This window comes from Scomber scombrus, chromosome 14, assembly GCF_963691925.1.
Source record: "Scomber scombrus chromosome 14, fScoSco1.1, whole genome shotgun sequence".
NCBI classification, from domain to species: Eukaryota; Metazoa; Chordata; class Actinopteri; order Scombriformes; family Scombridae; genus Scomber; species Scomber scombrus.
In genome coordinates this window covers 4,019,072-4,036,644 of record NC_084983.1, presented here as the reverse complement: position 1 = coordinate 4,036,644, position 17,573 = coordinate 4,019,072, and the positions used below count along the sequence as shown (strand labels likewise).

Sequence of the window (17,573 nt, the reverse complement as noted above, 5' to 3'; positions counted from 1 at the left end):
TGCATTAAATTCCCAGCTCAGAAAACCAAGAAAGAGATGATTGTGTACATACAAAAGTGTACCCAAAATTTAAATTTTTATTTACTCATTTCAGTGTTTTTGTACCATTTCAGGTAATGCTGATGCCAGGAGTTGATGCTTTAAAATACTCAAAGAAGAAAATAAAATTCTGCACCCATTGTTCCACCTCTAAAGCACTGTAGCTGACCTTTGTATTACACAAAAACCATTTGCATACAAGTTTGCTCATATATGGGATATATGATATGTGAGTGTTCATCTGTTTTTGGAGCCCTACACAGCACTGACACAGCTCTGCTCAGAGTGATGATGATCTGTTTTAGTCATGGCAATCCTGTTTTAGTTCTTTTAGACTTTAGCACAGCATTCGATACATACAGCTGATAAATGCCTGAATACTTTAGATTTGTCTATGGCGTTGTTATAGGTATAATTTACCTGCATGTTATTGTGTTGCCTTGTCCCTCATCCACAAAAATTACTTGGATTGTATCTCTCATATATATATATATAACATTTAAATTAATTAATCAGCTGTATATATAATTTACAATTTTAATTAATTAATTAATATATATATTATACATATACATATACATTTTTTCTAATTTTTTTCCTTCATGATAGCACACTTCTAAATGTCCATGTTTTTTGGATGCACAATCCTAAAATATACCATCTAATTCAACATGGCACACTAAGTTTAAGAGCATAATATGGTCCACATTACCAGTGTGCCCAAACTAATAGCATGTCATACTCCCTCCAAGCAGACAGTCAGGACAGGATATTCTGTCCTTTTCGGCACTAATGAGGAAATGATACAGTACCTAAACAAGCAGTCTGGGTGATGGATCCAATGGAGACACACTCAGTTAAAATTTCAATTGTAATTATGACAACTTACAATAAATTACAATATATTTTGTCCATTTCAGGTCATATACATTGAATTACAAATAGATTAAATTACATTATTGATAAATAAACAGATAAGACTTTATGGGGTGAATGAATCATCACTGTCAAACAGTCACACTAAATGGCAGATAGTAGGACCGCATAATATTAGAAATTCATTACTAGTGTAATTCTTTGTCAATTATACATTTTAAAATTGGGTCCATGAAGTGCATTTATGATCATTATTCATATCAATCAACACTTAGAGTGAGATCAAATTCGATTGGTGCAGTACATTAAACCAGTGGTTTTCAAAGTGGGAATAATTTATTTCCAATAATTCCATCTATAAGTAACACAATGACTGAATGTATGATTATTTTGGGTTTCGTACACTTTCTGTAATGAAATAACTAAAATCAGATGGGGGATCCTGGGTCAAAATCTTATCAAATAGGGTTCCATGGTCTAATTTGTGTCAGTTAAGGCGTCCTTGAAGTCAAAAAGTACTAAACAATGCCCTGTGCCACATAACTGAACAGAGATAAACAATATTGGGATGTGATATTACAACAGCAGCTTATCTGTCAGTTTTTTATACCATGGCAGAAAATCCTTGCTTCTGACTGTCTGGGGAAGGAAGGGGGTGGGGGGGGGGGGGGGTGAATTTTGAAATGGTACACCGGGAAAACTCAAACAGTTCCAGTCAACACTTTAACTATCATCCTAAATTCTGTGCGCAAAAACTGAAGGCAACCATAGCAACAGTACTTTTGCTTTGTGCTATATTACCAATTTACTCTAACTGGTCAAACAGACCTAACTATGGGTTAACCATGCATAGGTCCATGCTTAATGAAAACAACAAAACTTTTTTTTTTTTAAAGAAAAAAAAAAAGAATGACAATTTGAGCAAAGCTTCTCTTTTTTGCTTCTGACAAGTGGCCATGGTATAAGTGTGACTCCACCGCAACCATGTAAGGCAGAGCGGCGTTCTTCTTCAGTTATATTAAAGCAGCTTGTCATGTATTATCACTTGTGTAAAAACAGCCGTCACTGATTTTCTTATTCAATCACTCGGTTAGGCGGTTTGATTCAAAAGCTTCTACGAGCACGAGGAGAAGACATAACTCCAAATCAAGTTCATGAGCCCATCGGGCATCAAAGCCGTTATCAAGCAAAATCCAGTGACTTAACAGAGTACATGTTGACCATTCACTCTTCTTTATCAAAAAACAGTCACTGCTTGTTATTTCGTCCACTTAATGTGAAAAATGATCAATACTATCACAATCAATTCTACTGACTGGAACTGTCATGCAGTGGATGTGATGTACAGATTTGCATGAGGAAATCTGTCTGTGTGTGTGTGTTGTTGTTTTTTTAAAATCAACCATGGCAGCAGTTGTCAAGTGATGATAAGTCTGCTCAGCGGTAGAGACTGTTACAGTACTGTCCAGGTGAATGTCCTGGTGGTGTGTGTGTTTGTGACCGCGCAGTCATTGCTCTCCTCCCAGCAGTGCTCTCTCAGAAGCCTTGTATATGGCAGTAGGCCTCCAAGCTGGCGAAGAGGACGTAGAGGAACCAGAGTCCAAAGAGAACCAGCGACGTGAGGATTTTAATGGACCGCGGGCCTCCCAGTTCACCGCCTACGGACGGTTTCCGGCGTAGCATCAACACTCCCATGGTGAAGAAGGCAAAAATGGTGAAGAGCGTGACGGAGAAGGCCAACGAACCGGGGTCCACACGGAAGACCTTACCTTTGACTTGCCAGTATATGGCAGCCACAGACCAGGCCACCCCAATGCCCAGGAACACATTAACCGCGTTGCTTCCTGTCACATTTCCAATACATGCATCCGCGTACTGGTCCTGAGTAGCAGCCACTTTACTGGCAAAGGTATCTAGAGGGAAAAAGAGTTAGAAAATGAAGTCATTCAGTAGAAATACAGATAACCTTTCAGCATTTATTAACCTAGTTAAGACTTGTGGAATTCATGAACTGACTTAAACATGACTTTGCTGTGTGTGCGTCCTCGTTGAGGAATGTGCATGTTTAGAGTAGAACCAATTCAAACCAAAGATGTTTATCAGATAAAGGAGTAAATTTGTGGAATAGATTTGAAAAATAATTGAAAATGTGTAATACATAGATTCAATTATTTTTCCTCTCTTCTTTTTATTGAGTTTTAGTATAATCTGAATTACAAAATAATTGCACTTGTAAATTATACATTAGGTTTATGAAGTAAAAACTAAACTACTGTATAGTGCATTTGATTTAACAAATAAAAATCCAGACTCATTAGTCATTAGTCATTAGTAGACTCAGTCACTCAGTCACTCAGTCACTCACCAGGAAGTGACGTCCCCAGTGCCACAAACACCACCGCAGTGACAGTGTCTCTCAGGCCTACTGTGCAGCCAAAATGGGAAGCGAGGTCCCCGATGACGGCTGTTAAGAAGCCGATGACAGTGATTGACACTATGAAGCACGCCCAGCCATTCCAGTAACCAGTGGGCGGGACGAAAGCAAACAGGATCTTCCAGAAAATGCAAAATATGTGCATGAAATAGTCGCAGCAGTTCGGCATTCGCTGCTCCTCCTCATCTCCATCACCTGATTTTTAAAAAAATGCAACAAAGCCACGAAAAGGCACGTCAGCATTCACAAGTGATGCAGTCACACTTAAGGCCAATCAGGAAAGAGCTTATAGTGTCAAATTACAATGTAAACAATACATGTATAGGCTGCAGCTATGTAGTATATGTTCCAGGCTTTATTATGTAGATATATATAGGGTATAGACTATAGGGTAACTTTATTGATCCCCCTGGGGGGAAATTCAAAATTGACATAACAGTATAGCATAAAGACTGAAAAAAAGGGGAATCAGCCTAGTAAAAAAGAAAAATCCACCTGCTAGTACCTCTAAAGATCAATAATTAACACATTAACTCATTTGTTTAGTACAAACTGACAGCTGATAGCTCCTGCTTGTTACTGCAGTATTAAAAAAATCACTTGACATTTTGGGTAATCTGCTTATCTGCTCTCTTGCCTGAGAGACGATCAACAGCACTCATGTGAGCTTTATAGAGGTGCTGGTAGCCAGATTTAGTTAGGCTAGATGTTTTCCAGTTTCCAGTCTTTAGACTCAGACGGTAGATTTGCAAAATGGTGAACTAATCCTTTTTAGTTGTTTGTGAACACCAAGTTAATGTTATCTAGCACCAATATGGATGAAATACTTCCATATTGGGAAATTAGCCTTGTTCAGAGTTGGACTCAGATATATTTTACATTAACATGAGCTGAATTAACTGCATGTCGTCCTTGGCCGCTGTCCAGCTAATCAAACAGGAGGCGTAAAACCTAACTAACCAATTGTAACATTAAATTATAAATGATTATTGAACCATTCTGAAAACAGTTCATTTCACATCTTAGCTTGAGTAAATGCAAAACATAGTCAACATGAATTAAAATGAGGTTTCAGTCAGTGAGCAAAAGCATTGCAACTGATAATGAAAGCTAAGAAGTGATTGAAGGGACATGAACTTGTAGGACACACTATCCTATTCAATATCTGAAATTGCCAAAAATGAAGCGGTTAGATGAATAGCTTTTATAAGTTCTGGCAAATGCATCATTCATTATCCTGTGGACATCATCTATAAAGTTAAAGTTCCAGAAATGTAGTTTTAACATACAATGCCCTCCCTGATTTCACTATAAGAATACAATAATCCATTACAAATTAAAAACAGAAAGTTGAAATATAATCACCACTGACCTGCACTGACTGTGACTGCTCCAATAAACTGCTCTCTCCATGAGTGAGAGCCAATCACCACAGCCAGATTTGTGTCCTTCAGCAGTTTGTCCACGGTGCTCTGTTACAACAGATTAAACAGGTCAGTAAAGAGATAAAGGCCAACGATTCACATGAATGTACACAGAACAGATGGGTACGAATCTCTGTCACAGGATTTTTCTCTTCGACATCACAAAAGGTTCATCGCATGTTTGTTTGATAGGTTGATGCAGACGAGTCCCAATGTGATATCCAATACAAATATGAATATGACAGATATTCATAATATAAACATTACACACACAGCACACCATGATACGCATGCTTTGCTCTCAGTGCATCTCAAATTAAAATGCAGGTGATGCATGTATGCGAGAGGACAGCAGTGAATATACAGCAGAGAACAATGAGAGCTTAATGAGAAAATAAGATGAAATAAGTCTAATCAGTCCCATCACACACAGCATGCTGGCAGAAACTGTACCTGGTCTAGTACTCCATTGGGAGTCTGATGTGTGAAAGGGTGCCAGGTGGTTAAACAACATTTCCATATGTACATTTACATTGTTAAAGCTTTTAAAAGAAATACCACTGAAATAAGACATTACATATAACATCCCCTGATGCCACACACATGTACATCCTTATATTCAACAGTATCTTTGTACAGCACAGACTGGTTAGTTTATTGCCTTCTATCAGCTGCTCACACACCTTAAACTCACAGGACTCCTCTATGATGACTTCCAGCCTGCTGTGCTCTCCTAGAATGGGTTTGCCCATCTCTGAGATCCTCCTGGCCTCTTCCTCCTCAGGGCTGGGGTTGCCTGCAATGGGAGCACAGACAAAATTAATAAATCAAGTAATAAATAATGTTTCAAATTTCTGGTGCCATTTTCAAAAAAACACACACGTCCTGTACCTAAGACATAGGTACTGACCTCTAATAGTAAAGCATAAAGATGAAAAAACATCCCACACACTGCACACACTGTCAAAGCATAACATTTTAAAGGTGCTTTGTGAAGCATTTAGCTTTCATAACTTGGTGTATTTCCTGTTGAAACAGGGTGTTGGGGTGGAAAAGAAGACATTTCTTTCCTTTTAATTTCCTTTGATTGTCCCAGGCTGATTTTTTTCACAGACCCAATGACCAATCAGGGCCTTATATCTGGCCTTAACCTATCCATGACTCAAAGTATATGATTATATGATTGGCAGAGCTTGTTGGGGGTGTTACACAGCCCTGGGAAAATCAGATATAATTCCCGTAAACCAATAAGAAGTGGTGGAAAACTGTTGTTGTTGATGTTTATGCTCTTCTGTTAAAAGAAACAGCAAAATCCTCTTTGCAACAGGAAACAATAGGTTTTTTTGGAAATCTAATTAACTTTGCCAAATGGATTCATTGGTTCAATGTTTTTAAATTCAAGCATTTGTGCAATTTGACAATAATATGTTGGTATTAATGCTGCACATTGCACCTTTAAACCCAAACCTATCTTACCCTGATTTAACAGCAGTGCTGTGAAGAAAGAAAAAATGACTCAATACAACAATATACAAGTCTTATCCATTATAGTGGATTAAGACTTTCACTCTCACCGAATGAAAGCAATTACATTACAAACAGATATAGATCATTAATAAGCACATATCCAATTCCAGCACCATCCTTCTGACATATTGAGACTGCAGGGAACGGGCAACTCAAGGATAGTCTACTATAGTCATAATTGGCTGCAGCGCCTGTGCTACAGTGACACACAGACAGCGGTGAATGGCAGTGTGTAATCTTCGGTTACTGGCTCTGACGTAGGAGCGCAGCGTTCAGCCACCTGTGCTGCTGTTGTTCATGTTTTGATACTTGATCTCAGATATTGCTGGCGTGCACTTTGAGCGAAGTATTTTATGTTAACGTAAATGAGAAAGGACATGATTTTTCTTTAACTATCATTCCACATTGTATTTATATATATTACTGTAATCATGAGAAGATGAGTTTCTTATTTTGAAATGCTTTAACACTCACCTGAGATTCCTCGCTTCAGCCATTTGGGATCTTCGAGCACGATGAAAAAGTTTTCTTGCTTCTCGTACTCCTCCACATTTATAATACGCACTCGTAAGGTCTGACTGGAGATATGCAAGCAAGCACACACACACACACACACACACACACAAAACAAATATATTTTTATTTCTATAACAAATAATTAATGGTAAATAAAATACAATCAATGATAAAGTGCATAAACACACAGAACATCCGACACTTCAACATTTACATTTGCTCTACCATCTAAATCACATCGCAATTGAAGCGACCTTAATAATTAATCACAATGGTCCATTAAATAATTCAGGCCTATGTTTAGACCGGGATTATTTTTTTATGCGTGTTCTTATGTGTTCTTGCGCCTCAGTGTGCCAAAGAAATACAGTAGTGCTCATAAGAGAACAATACACTGATTAGACATTATATAATAAGGCTGACTATCCCATTAACTGTGTTTCACTAAATGTCCAACCCTTTACTATTGATGGGCTATATTACGTAACTGAGTCTTTCACTAAGTGTGCAATTAGTCCATGTGCAAACACAGCTTATATAACCTGAAATTTTAATGGGAAAAGGATCTGTCAGTTTACATGGGGTGACTGGAGGTTTTCCCGCACCTGATCAGGGATGGGATTATCTTTGGGTGTCAAGTCGTCAGGTAATTCTGTCTAATGGGACCTCCTCCATCTGGAGAGGGTGACTGATGACCCATAGTAATCATTCAGTGAGGTTCAGGTGCCCCTTTCCTTAAAGTACTAAAGTAGTATGAATGTAAAGCATGGAGGCTGCTGTGGGAACAGTAGTCTTAGTAGTTAAGTCATTGTCTCATGTGTCCCAGAGACTATCAGATCATATTTCAGTGTGTCTACTATTTAACTGGCCAAATTATAAAAATGCTGAAATGTTGTAATGTGCCTGTTCTTAGCTGTAAGATACTAACCTACCCTGCAGTTACAGTTTTAAAACAGGACAATATTCTATCATTGACTATATATGAAGATGGACATCTTGACAGCTCCCAAAAAGGGAAGCCAAAACATCTCAATTGCCCCCTGGTGGTTGGCTGCAGTATAGGTCATAAGTCCCACCCCAACTTGTTAGTGAATGGGACACCAGTCAAACTAAAAAACATTAAAGCACACATCAAATAAAACATTTTCCAAAGATTTCTGTCATTTTAGATCGTTCATACGACACTGATGTTTGTTCAAGGGCTGATTTTTTTCTGATAAGTTTGTTTTGGATTTGTTATTTGAAGATGTAAAAACGGGGGTGTGACATCATGATTGACAGCTGTGACATCAGGCAGTGGGGCAGCTAGCTGAGGGGGCGTGTCTCATGCTTCAGCCTAATTCTACTGTGCAGCCTCTGTCTCCAAATGCCATCATACAAGCAAGATGGTAGCCCCCACAATGGAGGCACGTCGTCGATATTTATATACAGTCAATGTATTCTGTATTTTTCTCGTTATCAACACATCTCATTAACAGATCCAAACAGACAATAAATTGATCCTACAAGAAGTTAGTAGAATTGTTATTAGGATCAAAAATCATTCTTATTTTTTAAAGCATCACACCATTGCTCTGGGTGACATGTTATTTTAAGCCAATGCCACACCTGCTACCTGAAGTACTCATTTGTGCATCAAATCTTTTTCTAAACAAATTCCCAGACACATTTATTTCTGTTTGAGAAGCATTTGCTGAAAAAGGAAGTACTGAGAGACAGATTAGTATATTATTTTGTTGTTTTTGTAATTTATGTAATTTGTTGATGATTACAAAAATGTAGAATCTGGCCAGACTTGTCCCTAATAACCAAATTTCTTTGAGGGTACTCCATAATGAGAAAAACTGAGGAGAAATAGGAAGGTGCAACTGTCTGGCACTGTCTCCCTCCTGGAACTCAACAGATTGATGTTCAAAGGTAACACATCTATCAGACTCTGTGGCTCCTACAGTCTTATTTCCCAGTCATTGCCTCTGGTTTCTGACTGTGCCTCACCTGGTCTGTTCATTGGTGAATTCCAGCTCCCCTCTGGTCTCTTCGTAGTCCACTCCGGACTTGGCAGAGCCATCCTCTGTATGGAACGGCACAGCAACGGTGCCCCTGGAGCCTGAGTTCCTCACTACTGTCACCGTCAGCACGCCTGTGCTCTCACTCACCCGCAGCACCCGCTGACCAAAGGTGAAGATGCCAGCGTGGTCGTCATCCAAGATAGTGATGGTGGCGACCAGCGGCTCCACTAGTCTACCCTTGGGTGGAGTTCCCATCTCCTCATTTCCACCTTTGTCTAATCTCAGGTTCTGAAGACGTACAAAGAAATGCTCGTCCTCCTCAAAGATGTCATCATCCAAGATGCCCACCTAGAGAGTGCAGAGTATTGAAGGGTCCTTCTTCATCAATGCATACGAACCATTTTATATGCAACTTTCAAAATGAAATATAGTGATATATAGTGGTAGTAAATGTCCTACCACTGTTTAGGGCAGGTAAGTCCAAACTATTCCATGCTGCAGGTTTTTGTTCCAACCAATGAAAAGCACACGATTCAACCAATCAACTGTATGAAGACTGAGATCAGCTGATTAAATAGGTCAAGCCTGGTTTGCTCCTGCTTGGTTGGAATGAAAACCTGCAGCCACATTAAAGACCTTTCTGGAATAGTTTGGACACCTCTGGTTTATGGAAAGGCCACCAATATTTCTGGGCTTGAGTTCATGTTATAATGCCAGCTAAACTTTGTTACATTGACATTTTATATTGACAATGACAATTTTCACTTTTGTTAACTAAGATGAGAACCTTTCCTCCTTTCCTTTTGCTCACCTTGATCTCTTTCCGGGTCTCTCCTGGCTTAAACACCAAGGTCCCTTCAGCGAATTCATAGTCTGCTCCGGCATTAGCAGAACCATTTTCTGTACAGTAATCCACATAGAAAGTGTTCTGTCCTGTGCCCCCCTCAAGGATCACCCCGAGGGTCAGGGTACCACAGTTCTCAGTGCACTGGTACTGCGCACTTTCAAAACAAATATGAGAGCATGTGGCCATGTCCTCATGGCTTCTAGTACCAGAGCGACGTGTGTGCTCAGCAGCGTGTTTCCTTAATATGTTTCCAGCACCGATTATCATGCGCGTGGCCTGGACACGGTAGAAGGCGCGGCTCTTCTTCTGATGAACCAGAGCAGAGTAGTTGGCCATCTCAATCAGCTGGTCCAGGTCTTTGTCTGGGTGTTTCTCCTTTAGGTCTTTCAAGATACGGACCACCTATTGAAGGAATAAAACCAGTTGCACAGAATATAGACAGAGATGCAATAAGTACATGATTAAGTGAATATTTGATCAGAAAATACATTTGCTACACTTACAATTCATTAATTGTATAAGTCATTTTTAAGCACACATTTTAAAATTTGAGGACTTCAGGTTCTCAAAAATAAAATATTAGAATATATAGAATATTTTGGGTATTGGACTATTGGTTATACGACATTTAATGAAGTCATTGATGGGCATTTTTCACTGTTTTCTGATGTTTTATAGATTAAATGATTAATAAACTAGTCAGAAATAAGTGGCATATTAATCAATAATGAAAATAATCACTAGTTGAAGCCCTACATGGAGATTCTCTCAAATGTTCTGTAAAAAGATGCTGTGCAAAACTCCAATGCACAATGCTCCAAAGTTTGCTCAGTAATGCACTTTACAACAAGCTATTACACAAGCTGTGTGTGAGGTCCTGCAGAGGGTTTAGCCTGTGGGGAGTCACCAGCAGAATGAGAAGAAATAGTGACAAAAATATTGATGTTTCTTGAGGCAAAACTTTTATGAAATATCATGAAAAACTTTGGGAACTCCTACTGCTCAGTCCCCCTGCTTATCAACTTCTTCTAGTTAGAAGTCCTGCTGTCTGGACTCCTGCCATTCAGACTCCTGCTGGGATTGAATCCTACTAGCCTCAGGAATCCTGATATCGCTTATATGCCCATTAAGTAGCTTCAAAGTAATGAAACCATTAGAAAAAACAGCGTAACTTCTGTTGTTCCCCTGCTTTTTTAAAACTACTTTATTCTGTTTATCCAAATTTGAGAGAGGAAAAATAAGCTCCATATGATTTCATGCTGTTCAGTTTTCAGTCCTGTAATGTGAGGTTGAACCAGGCATTTCTCCCTGAGCAACATCTTACCTCATCTTTGTTCTGGTCTAGTTCATTGCCCGTCTGCACAGACACGGTCACACTGGAGGAGTTTGCAGGGCACGAACTGCCGTCTGAGAACTTTCCATCCATGATCACGTCAGTGCCTTTGGGTGTAAGGTCACCTTCCATTTCCACCACAATGCCGTGTCTTTTGTCAGCACGGTAGCGCTTGTGCATGTATTTGTAGAAGAGTAGGCGACGGTCAGCGATCCAAGCCAAGATTACACACACGGGAAAGTAAAGCAGCGTCACTATGGCCTCCCACACCTGATGATACAGGCAAATGTGAGAGTTAAATGATTTACACGTTCGATTTAGTAGAAATATAAAAATACACAATGAGCAGAAACACAGAAACACAGAAATAACACACCTCTACAATCCCAGGTGAGATGACAGCCAGTATGAGGTAGAGCCAAATGTAGGCAAAAATACTCCAGAAAGCCGTAATAAAAAACACACGCAGGTGTTTGATCTTGCGAGACTCTCCATCGGGGACCACCCACACACAAATACCAATTATAACAAACATGTTGAAAGCAGCGCTGCCCACTATGGTGCCAGGGCCCAGCTCCCCTGCATTAAAGTTGTGTCCACATACCTATTAAACATTTAAGAGACAAAAAAGACAAAAGGAACAAATGTTTTTTAATGATAACCCTGATGAGTTCAACTTAAAATAAACAAATCAACCAAATTAGAAAATCATAAAATGAGAATCCAAATACAATTTTTTTTTAAAGTTCTGTTTATATTGCAATTAATTCATTTATTAATTTAACAAACACACAACTACCAGTCCTAGATTGTTGTGACATTCTAAAACACAAATGCATGTTTTAAGAATGTAAAACTTTGAGCAGCTATATAAACAGCACATTCATAGTGATTTTTCTTCTATCAAAATGACCTATTAAAGGATGTGAGATGCTCTGTGTACCTCAATAACAGAAAGCAGGATCTCAGGCGCCGAGGAGCCCAGGGCCATTAGTGTGAGGTTGGACACAGTCTCATTCCAGATTCGTACTGTCGTTACCGTCGTTTCACCGTTAGGTTTAGTGATGGTCACCTCTTTCTCCTACGTGGACAGATGTTTGTTAAAAAGTTAAAGATCCTGTTACCCCCTAATCAATCTCATAGTATGATAACATTCACAATATACTAAAATAAACATCTTTAGAAGATTCAAGCACATAATTGAATTATTTTATTTCATGTGGATAAACTACAAATTCTGACTGATTACAAATACATACATGAGGAGAATCCAGCTGTGGAATACTTATGACATTCCCAAAAAGACATTGAGGGTGAGGGAATCAATTTTTGACAGTTCTGTCAGCATCTAATTTTCTCCAAGGCATCAATACTGAGAACCAAAGATTCTGACCAAAGCTCCACAGTGAGCAGGATGCTGATACTGGGATTGCTTGAGCTATGATGCTAAACTAAAACGATGCTATGACTTAAACCAAAGATAAAGTTGGTTTCCATTTTTATTTTATAAAACCTTTCAGATATTATTGTGTTAATCTTACAAAGTTCATGTGAATATTCAGTTTATAGGAAGTACATTCAAATATGATGACTTTTTTTTGGTATAAAGGCATATTGAGTGAGTCAGAAACAAAGTAGATTGGGACCAAAGTGCTGATCATCATAAACCAAGTAAGATCAGAGCAGAAGTAGCAGAGTGTTGGCTGCTTTTAATTCCATAAACTGTAAATAAGAAGTTCAATCATACCTGAGAGGTGATGACTTCTATAGATGCCATGAAGCGGTCTGCAATGATGGACACACCCAGGAACATGTACATGAGACAGAGGAAGTAGATCAAAGCCCTCCCTGTCTGCTCCCCCAGCGGAGGGTTGAGCGGCAGCCACACTGGCAGCATGATACCAGGTCTACACACCACTGTGTCCGTACATGTCCTCTTGCCGGACCCCGTACTGTTACCGGAGGGCGGGAGCTGCTCGGCGGTAGACGCTCTCTCCACAACCTGGGGCCTGAAGGAGGTGCAGGGGTGAGACAGGAGGAGGAGGGAGAGGAGGAGGAAGAGGAGTGTGGAAAAGTGAACGGGGAAGGGTCCCATGATATATCCCTGAGACAGGAGGGTGGTGGTGGGGAGGGGTTACTGGGGGAGCCGCTGGGTCCGGAGACTCTCCTGGAGAAACACAGAAAGAGGAAGGTGCATCTAAGAAAAATACACAGCAGGGTGCAACAGATTTACAGCAAATACATGTTAGTATGTTCTAAAACAAAACTAAAAAAAAGTTTGATAATGATGAAACCATTTTCCAATTACAAGGTTTTATTAGGTTTTCTACATTAAACTTAATCTGTGAATATTTTAAGAACAGTTTAATGTAATCAAAAATGCCTCTATGATAAAAATATTTTTAAAATAACATTAAAGGAAAAGTTTCACATTTTGGGAAATACTCCTATTATTCACTATCTTGCCAAGAATTAAAGGAGAACATTGTAACAACTCTCTTTCTAGTGCGTTCAGTCTGTCACTGATACACCAGCAACTGGTTAGCTTAGCTTAGCATAAAGACTGGAACACACAGGACACAGCAGTAGGAGAAATTGCTTGTTCATTTGTTTCCCCATTCAGTCTTTTTATTCTGAGATAACCTGCTGGTGGCTTCAGCTTACTAGCAACTACTCCTATCACATACTGTACATGCAAATGGGAATTACATAACAATATGTGTATGGCAGGCATGTCTAAGCTATTCCATAAAGGGGCCGTGTGCCTGCAGGTGTTTTGTTCCAACCAATCAAGTGCACACGATTCGACCAATCGGCTGTCTGAAGACTGACATCAGTTGATTCGATGAGTCAAGCCTGGTGTGCTCCTGATTGGTTGGAATGAAAACATGCAGCTACAGTACGGCCCTGTAAGGAATAGTTTGGATACCTCTTTTGTAAGAATTTAGTTTAGCAACCCATTTAAGTGCAGATTTTCCAAGAACTGATGTGAAACACCTTTTCTTACATTTTCATGAGCTCAGCTTCTATATAAAAAACACAGTTTTGCACACAGTGATAAAGTGAAGGATGAAGTGTATAATACAAGGTGGACTTCTTATTTGAAGCACCAATTCATCTTCCTGTAAAACTAAAACCTAAACCTACTGCATCAGCTCTGTGAATCATTTCAGTATTACAACTGCCTCATCCACACACACACACACACACACACACACACCTGCTCATACTGTTTGAGGGGGGTCTCTTAGGACTGTTCAGCACCGTCAGCCAGGATGCTTAATGATAGATGCTGAATGCAGGTTGCAGGATGCGTTGTTTGTTTTATTTATCATAGCCACCAATACAAAGGCTTGTTAGAAGCAGTTAAAATTACACTGCCCAACAGAGTCTTCTTAACAGAATACACGAATGACCTCTGAGAAGATAAAGCCAGGTTGTTAACCAACGGTTATCATTCTTTGACTGAACCCTGGTAGTAAGAATAACTAAGCACTAACACAGTGATGTTCTGCCTGCAGCTCTGTGTCAAACTCACTCTTAAGAATCAGATAGTAGCGGGCCAGATGGACAGCTGTCAATTAATGTTGACATGGTAACATTTAAAATCATAAATTTGGCAATAACTTAATTCAATCAACTAATCACTGCTATTAACGATCTGCTTTATTATTGCTGCTTAGGCTAACATTAACCTGTCACCATCCTCATGACACCCATCACTGGTAAGCTGCATGAGTAACCCTTGTGTGTGCTACCATGACTTATTTATTGGCTATTGCAGATCTTATAACTAATCACTACTGCTTTCAAATACCATTATCTATATGTCAAATACCATATCTAACGTTTCTAATGCTTTCTATCAAGAAAATCATTTTTTGATATAATTTTATACTTTGATACTTGCATTTAAAATACACATTTTTACTAACCACAGATGTGTGTTTATAGGAAATGAACAGTGTTAAGTGCTACATTTATAAAATATCATCATGATATTTTTTTTTAAAGTATTAGAGCACTAATATAAATGTGTGTTTTGGATAAAAGAGGGCTTAATACATATACAGTGAAGGCAGTCAGGCTGTTTACACTGTGAGCTCATCCTGGGATGTATGGGTGTGAGTAAAAAGCTTTGGGTTTCTGACCTCCTGCGCCCACCACCTTCACTCCCCCCGCACAGGTGACACTGCACTATTGTACATGGTGAGTTGAAACAGACACCGGGGTGCTGCATCTTTGATGCAGGCGGAGCTCTGCCAGCTCATTATGGAGTTGTGATTCAGAAACACAGCCCAGAGGGCCGCCGCATCACATTTCACTTTCCAAGGCCTGCTATGGTTACCACGACCTCAGACGGAGGGCCACCTTATACCGGTGTGTGCTGAGGGTGGGAGGGGGAGAACACCAAAAATAACTTCATCAGTGTTCTTATTTGGAAAACAATAGTCCACAAGTAAGAAAGTTATGGACACAAAACAAGGAGTCTGATAAACTTAACAAAACATCTTATTTTGAAAATAAGAAATAAATTCTTATTTGAGAGCCATACCTCCAGTATTGGTGTTTCCTGCTGATACAGCATCCTTGTTTTTATCATAATGATCAACATCATCACATGAAACCAGCTACATACATTTAACACACACACAGACACAAATACCTTACACAACACATATACAAAAAAGCACTTTCTTACTGCATCTTTTATCTCAGAGTCTCACACCTGTGCAACATGCACATCCAGATGTCCATCCAGATCCAGATGTAGATTTGGTCAATGTGGTGTATTTTTTGTTTTGTTTGCAGATGATCTCTAGAATGCAGAAGAGCCTTAAAGGGCAATATATGAGAGCTACCTAATCAACAAGTCAGTGCTGGAGGAGCTGAATGCATTATTGATTGGTACATTCACCTAAATATAGAAGGATATCGCTTCCTTTCATGTCACCTATAAGCAGCTCTGTAAACATCAGAGCAGCCTGATGGATTTATCAGGCAGATATTAAAGCAGTACGTCTCTCCAGTTGAGAGATGGAGTAAATAGGGAGATCGATTGCCAGATGACTCTCTGCACAGACATATCAGGGCTTCCTCTGAAGTGTTGCTGATTCAAGTCTACTGATTTTAGAATTTCAGAAATAAGAAGTTCAGAAACAAACAGGAAATAACAATGAATGTTAATAACTTACTGCAACTGCTGCTTTAAAAAAAAAAAAAAGATCTTGTTAAACTCTACAGTCCATGTTCATGTTAAGTAGTAAGATGAGTGTTGCTAATTGATAAAGCCCCCCCCCAAAAAATCTTACACTCTCCTCTTTCAAGTCTTTCTCATGCATGTTGGACGGGGGTCGCGGGGGTGTTGACAACTCCGTGGTCTCCATTGCCTCTGAGTGCATGGGGAACAGTGAGCTGGATGACAGCTCTTCTCCCCTTACTGACTCGGACACGGCCGCTATCCGTCAGCACCGCCGATAAGTGATTGCCTGGGATTATCTTACACTGATAGGAGAGCCAGCTAAAAAGGGAGTTAGCACCTTTAAACAGTTTAATATTTCCCGCCTGTAGAATGACAGGTGGGGGGGGGGGGGGTACTGTTTGATTAGGGACCTAAAGTCAGCAATCAAGCAGAGCCAACAACGCTGATCAATTAAACATCAGAAGTGACTTCGCAGGCAACCTGAAACAGCTCGGTCACTTAGTTTATAAGAAAGATCAGAAAGCAAGCGTAGTTAGCACCTGATGTAGATGTAAAAAAAAAATATATATATATATATATAAAAAACCTATTATGTTTGTGACTAAAGTATTTAGTCACAAAACATAATATAATGTGTCTTGATTCACTTCTGAAGGAATATTGCTTCACTGTGTTAGTTGCTATATTTATCTGTAATTTGGTGCTGGGCATTTAATGTACAGTGCCAAGGGTACCAAGGTTTTTTTTGTTATGCAAACAGCTGCTTCCAGAGACAAACAGCTGCAGCCTTCATTTCAATTTCATGTAGATTCCTTTAAATATGTATTCTACATATACTACAAATGCCCTAAAGACTTATCACATTCTCTCTGTCAAAGAAAGAAATAAGGAATGAACATGTAATCATTTCAAGCAGAAGATCTGAGCCTTTCATAGAAATCTCTGACAGTACAAGCAGACGTAATAATCAACATCATCATGTCTATATATGGACTTATCATATGATACATGGATCTTGATATTATTATATTACCACATTTCACATTAGCAGCTAAGAGGCTATTCATGTCACATTCACTAAGCAAGTAGTGTCCTCCATTCCTCACTGTGTACGTCCTGAGTGGAGACTGCAGAAGAATTAAAGGTAAATAACTCTGTCCCCAACCATAATGACAGTCTGTTTTTACAGTGTAGCCCCCACTCTCCAATCCCACCCCCCCTTGCATTATTATGCTATTATATTATCATTATATCAGTGGTATAAAACGATCTTCACATGACAATAATATCATTTATCGCGATTATTTCTGAGACAATATATCGTTCAGCAAAAGTAGTTATCATGACAGGTCTAGTTATGTGTAA

General features: G+C 39.2%; 1 protein-coding gene across 2 annotated transcripts; it reads right to left on the bottom strand.

Annotated features, from left to right (window-relative positions):
• Window positions 1–2,451: 2,451 nt before the first annotated feature.
• Window positions 2,452–12,932, bottom strand: slc8a2a (solute carrier family 8 member 2a). 2 transcript variants are annotated; one of them, XM_062432744.1, is made up of 13 exons: window positions 12,753–12,932; window positions 11,949–12,086; window positions 11,382–11,609; window positions 10,997–11,275; window positions 9,637–10,074; window positions 8,812–9,173; window positions 6,775–6,878; window positions 6,227–6,267; window positions 5,457–5,552; window positions 4,722–4,821; window positions 3,845–3,847; window positions 3,281–3,544; window positions 2,452–2,828 (listed from the first exon to the last, which is right to left on the bottom strand). In XM_062432744.1, the coding sequence occupies exons 1-13, from the start codon at window positions 12,900–12,902 to the stop codon at window positions 2,452–2,454; spliced, it is 2,580 nt and encodes an 859-aa protein (XP_062288728.1). In that variant the 5' UTR covers window positions 12,903–12,932. The 2 variants fall into 2 exon arrangements, with proteins under 2 accessions (XP_062288728.1, XP_062288727.1); XM_062432743.1 differs by lacking the exon at window positions 3,845–3,847 and having other exon boundaries at window positions 5,457–5,569; window positions 6,235–6,267.
• Window positions 12,933–17,573: the final 4,641 nt, after the last annotated feature.

Coding starts and splice junctions, on each gene's coding strand:
- slc8a2a (XM_062432743.1), bottom strand. CDS start 12,902: ATGCTGCCAGTGTGGCTGCCGCTCAACCCTCCGCTGGGGGAGCAGACA. Junction 11,276..11,381: donor TCTCACCTGGGATTGTAGAG/GTGTGTTATTTC, acceptor CTGTATCATCAG/GTGTGGGAGGCCATAGTGAC. Junction 10,075..10,996: donor TAGACCAGAACAAAGATGAG/GTAAGATGTTGC, acceptor TTCCTTCAATAG/GTGGTCCGTATCTTGAAAGA.